At 35.0% G+C, this 5,320-nt stretch overlaps 1 protein-coding gene across 1 annotated transcript in view; it reads left to right on the forward strand.

Annotated features, from left to right (window-relative positions):
• The first annotated feature begins 1,432 nt into the window (after positions 1–1,432).
• CDA (cytidine deaminase) overlaps positions 1,433–5,320 on the forward strand; it is a 31,187-nt gene continuing 27,299 nt past the window's right edge. Inside the window, exon 1 of the mRNA XM_053690333.1 lies at positions 1,433–2,021. Coding sequence (XP_053546308.1) covers positions 1,817–2,021 — 205 coding nt within the window. The 5' untranslated portion in view covers positions 1,433–1,816. The remainder of the gene's footprint in view (positions 2,022–5,320) is intronic.

The raw sequence follows: 5,320 nt of genomic DNA on the forward strand, positions 1-5,320 counted from the left end.
CCTTTAATCATGCAATTCCATGCTCACTAATGCAAATATGACATGCTCTAAGCATTTAAAGCATGTAGTTTATCCACAACAATGTCCCTTTAAAATTATTTCAATGTAGTGTTAATTGACTCACTAATCTTATATTTCAAAGACCCCTATTTTTTTACAACATTAAGGGGCATAGGGTGCAAAAAGAAATTGCTCTAATTTGATTATTGCCCTATTGCTTGCATTTACCTATGTGTTTATTCCCTGCAAAAGGTACATTAAAGGTCAGTAAACACCTTGTAATTACAAGACACATCTGTTGTCTTGTTACAGAATAACATAAGCCAGGTCTAGAATCTTTAGAACAAATTAACATCTTGTTATTCTTTTTTTAAAAATGCATTCCTTGAATGAGCACATATTTGTTCTATCTGATCTGAAAGAGGGTATTTAAAAGTCCCTGCTTAAACAAATAAATGAATGCTTCCCTATTGAATAAAATGACTGTCTTTTTATCAGGCAAGAGTAGGTTTGTTTCTTCTATCCAATACAGTGTGGGGCTCATCCCTTCTACTTAGTGGGCATTATGCATAGCAATCCATATATTTCTAAACATAACTCATTAAAATATGGCTTGACAATGAATATTGAGTATAGGATATAGATAATTATTACAGCAGCATCCATTGTGCACAAACATGCATCTCCTGCTAGGTTACATTTCAACTGTTACTATATAACCTTTTTTCATACAAAAATAGTTTTTGCATATTTGATTTCCATTCTGCCATAAGAATGATAACATTGGTTGTTTACAATATTCCTTTAATTGCATGAATTTAAAGGGACACTCAATCAAAATTAAACTTTCATTATTCAGATAGAGCAGCTATTTTAAACAACTTTCCAATTTACTTCAATTAACAAAATGTGCACAATCTTTTGATATTTATACTTTTTGAGTCACCAGCTCCTACTGAGCATGTGCAAGAATAAGTGTGTATGCATTTGTGAATGGCTGATGGCTGTCACATGGTACGTGTATGCATTTGTGATTGGCTGATGGCTGTCACATGGTACAGGGGGAGTGGAAAAAAACATAACTTTTAAAATTGTCAGAAAAAAAATCTACTACTCATTTGAAGTTCAGACTAAGTGCTATTGCACTGTCTTGTTATCTTGCATTTGTTGATTATGCAAATCTACTGTGTTGACTGGTCCTTTAAATAAAGTGTACTGTTCTCCCTGCCCATAGTAATGCACCTCTAGTGCACTATGCAAATGACATCAATAAAGCTTTTATTTTCAGCAGTTACTACACTTCACTAAGTACACAATTCGGGAAGTCATAAACAAAAAAAAAAATCAGCTGTTTGTTAGAATTCAGCCAATAGAGTCAGACTCCAAAGCACTGACAGTCTGATGGGCAGGGACAGAAACACACCTTTTATTTTTTCCTTGGGACTCCTCTCAGGACACATATATAGGACAGAGGCAACATATAAAATAGACTTAGCACCACCCTGCATCATACAAGCAATTTAAGGAGAGTCCCTTATAAAGCAGTCACAGTGTAAAGGAACATCTTTTAAATCAACATAAATCACTAGATTTATACATATACACTGGTTAGCTTAGAGTGTAGCACATTCACACATTTCTGAATGCTACTATATAATTATGTATTTATATTAACATGAAACTGAAAGTATATTCTATGCATACATTTAACACACACCACTAATTTGAGAGGACTGATCATTACCTATTAATTGATACAAAAAAACCTATAAAATTCATACACACATATTTGGATCCCCAGGACAAGCCATTGAAGATGACTCACAATCAATGCAATGTGAATGGTTTTGTGGAATCCAATTCCAAGGGGTGTCTCAGTGACACAGTTTCAAACCTAGAACCAGAAGTGATCCAGAGACTTGTGAACAAGAGCCAGGAAGCAAAAACCTACGCTCATTGCCCCTACAGCAACTTTAGAGTGGGAGCTGCACTACTGGCAAGTGATGGAAAAATATATCTGGGCAAGTACCTTTCCCATACCCTGATCAAATGCTTTATACCTTCTCCAGCTGAGCAGAACCTTTCTAATTGTTTTCTGTTTAACTTTCCTCCTGCCTCTTCCAAATAAACCCTGTACTGCTGTGCAATGTATTTTAGTTCTTTCTGGCACCCAAGGGGTTAAACATTCTCAGATTCCGCACCCTTTACTTGAAACTTTCCTCATCTCTCTTGCTAAATTTTCATTAACTTCCTTGAAAGCTTCCTGCAATAAACTTCTATTTCTCATCCTTCTTATGCGGCTTAATTATCTGTTTCCCCCACACCTGTCATTTCTTAAAGGGATATGAAACCCAAAAATGTTCTTTTGTGGTTCAGACAGAACATACAATTTTATAAAAAAGTTTCCAATTTACTTCTGTTATCAAATTTTCTTTGTGCCCATGATTTTCTGTGTTGAAGAGATACCTAGGTAGACATCTGGTGCACTACAGAGCAGGGGGTATTGCTGCCATCTAGTGCTCTTACAAATGGATACCATTCTTGCAAAATTGCTGCCATTTAGTGCTCCAGAAATGGGTTGGCTCCCTGCTTTTCAACCAAAGATACCAAGAGAACAAAGAAAAATTGATAATAGAAGTACATTAGAATGTTTAAAATTAGATGCTGTATCTGAACCATGAAAGAACATTTTTTTGGGTTTCATATCCCTTTAAACTCTGATTCATATTTCAAAGATTTGTGTCACATATATAGGAATAACATAAGGGATTGCAGAGGATGCAGAGTTGAATAATCATAGTGCTGATAAGGATCCTTTTGCCCTTAAGTGAGCATAATCTCATCAATTTGTTTGTTCAGTAGAATCTATTGAATGGTGGGGGAGACCTAATTCACTTGGGTTAATAGGCCGGATAAAAGTGGAGAGCTTTTTACATGCCCTGCATATATATTATTTTGGTGAGTGTGCCAGTTCAGTATCTCATGTGCTCTGATAATATAAATATATATATTATTTAGTAAGGGTTGCATCCCCTGAGGAATATATTACTAAGGGTTATACAGACGGCTAAGGAAATGCAGATAATCACAGATGTCATGTCTGAACAAGGCATAACTACCCCATAAAATTAGAATGCTTTAAATAACATACAAGCTTTAGCGCGTTTATAAAACACTAATGAAAATACAACAAAATGATGATATTGTTTAGCATCACCAATATGTGTTAAAGGGACATGAAACCCAAAATATTTCTTTCATGATTCAGATAGAGAATACAATTTTAAACAACATTCTAATTTACTTCTATTATTATCTAATTTGTTTCATTCTCTTGGTATCATTTGTTGAAGGAGCAGCTATGCACTACTGTATTCTAACTTAACACATGGGTGAGCCAATGACAATTGGTATATTTATGCAGCCACCAATCAACAGCTAGAACCTAGGTTCTCTGCTGCTCCTGAGCTTGTCTAGATAAATCTTTCAGTAAAGGATAACAAGAGATGGAAGCAAATTAAATAATAGAAGTAAATTGTAAAGTTATTTAAAATTGTATTCTCTATCTGAATCATGAAAGAAAAAATGTGGGTTTCATGTCCCTTTAACTCTTTAGCTGCCAAAATCTTAGTAGCTAAGCACCATGTAGTTATGCTGCAGCAGTCTATGGCAAGCAGTGCGTTAAAATGCTTTTCATGTCTCTAACACAAGGCCACAAATCAATATATTAGAAGCCTTAAAGGGACATGCAACTCAAAAAAAATCTTTCATGATTCAGATTGAGAATACAATTTTAAACAACGTTTCAATTTGCTTCTATTATCTAATTTGCCTCATTCTTTTGGAATCATTTGTTGAAAGCACAGCAATGCACTACTGGGAGCTAGCTGAATGCATTGGGGGAGCTAATAACATTAGGCATATATGTGCATCCACCGATCAGTAGCTTCTTAGTCTAACTAGGTATGCTTTTGAACAAAGGATATCAAGAGAACAAAATCAATTAGACAATAGAAGTAAACTGGAAAGTTGTTTGAAATCACATGCTCTTTCTGAATCATGAAAGAACAAAAATGTTGGTTTCATGTCTCTTTAACCCCTTAATGACCACAGCACTTTTCCATTTTCTGTCCGTTTGGGACCAAGGCTATTTTTACATTTCTGCTGTGTTTGTGTTTAGCTGTAATTTTCCTCTTACTCATTTACTGTACCCACATATATTATATACCATTTTTCTCGCCATTAAATGGACTTTCTATAATTTACTATAAAAAAAATTATAAAATATGAGGAACAAATGGAAAAAAACACACTTTTTCTAACTTTGACCCCCAAAATCTGTTACACATCTACAACCACCAAAAAACAACCATGCTAAATAGTTTCTAAATTTTGTCCTGAGTTTAGAAATACCCAATGTTTACATGTTCTTTGCTTTTTTTGCAAGTTATAGGGCCATAAATACAAGTAGCACTTTGCTATTTCCAAACCATTATTTTTCAAAATTAGCGATAGTTACATTAGAGCACTGATATCTTTCAGGAATCTCTGAATATCCATTGACATGTATATATTTTTTTTTAGTAGACATCCCAAAGTATTGATCTAGGCCCATTTTGGTATATTTCATGCCATCATTTCGCCGCCAAATGCGATTAAATACAAAAAATCGTTCACTTTTTCACTAATTTTTTCACAAACTTTTGGTTTCTCACTGAAATTATTTACAAACAGCTTGTGCAATTATGGCTTAAATGGTTGTAAATTCTTCTCTGGGATCCCCTTTGTTCAGAAATAGCAGACATATATGGCTTTGGCATTGCTTTTTAGCAATTAGAAGGCTGCTAAATGCCACTGCGCACTACACGTGTATTATGTCCAGTAGTGAAGGGGTTAATTAGGGAGCATGTAGGGAACTTTTAGAGGTAATTTTAGCTTTAGTATAGTGTAGTACACAACCCCAAGTATTGATCTAGGCCAATTTTGGTATATTTCATGCCACCATTTCACCGCCAAATGCGATCAAATTAAAAAAACGTTACATTTTTCACAATTTTAGGTTTTTCACTGAAATCATTTACAAACAGCTTGTACAATGGTTGTAAATGCTTCTCTGGGATCCCCTTTGTTCAGAAATAGCAGACATATATGGCTTTGGCATTGCTTTTTGGTAATTAGAAGGCCCCCAAATGCCGCTGCGCATCACACGTGTATTATGGCTAGCAGTAATGGGGATAATTATGTAGCTTGTAGGGTTAATTTTAGGTTTAGTGTAGAGCTCAGCCTCCCACCTGAAACATCAGACCCCCTGATCCCTCCC

Source organism: Bombina bombina, chromosome 8, assembly GCF_027579735.1.
Source record: "Bombina bombina isolate aBomBom1 chromosome 8, aBomBom1.pri, whole genome shotgun sequence".
Classification (NCBI taxonomy): Eukaryota; Metazoa; Chordata; class Amphibia; order Anura; family Bombinatoridae; genus Bombina; species Bombina bombina.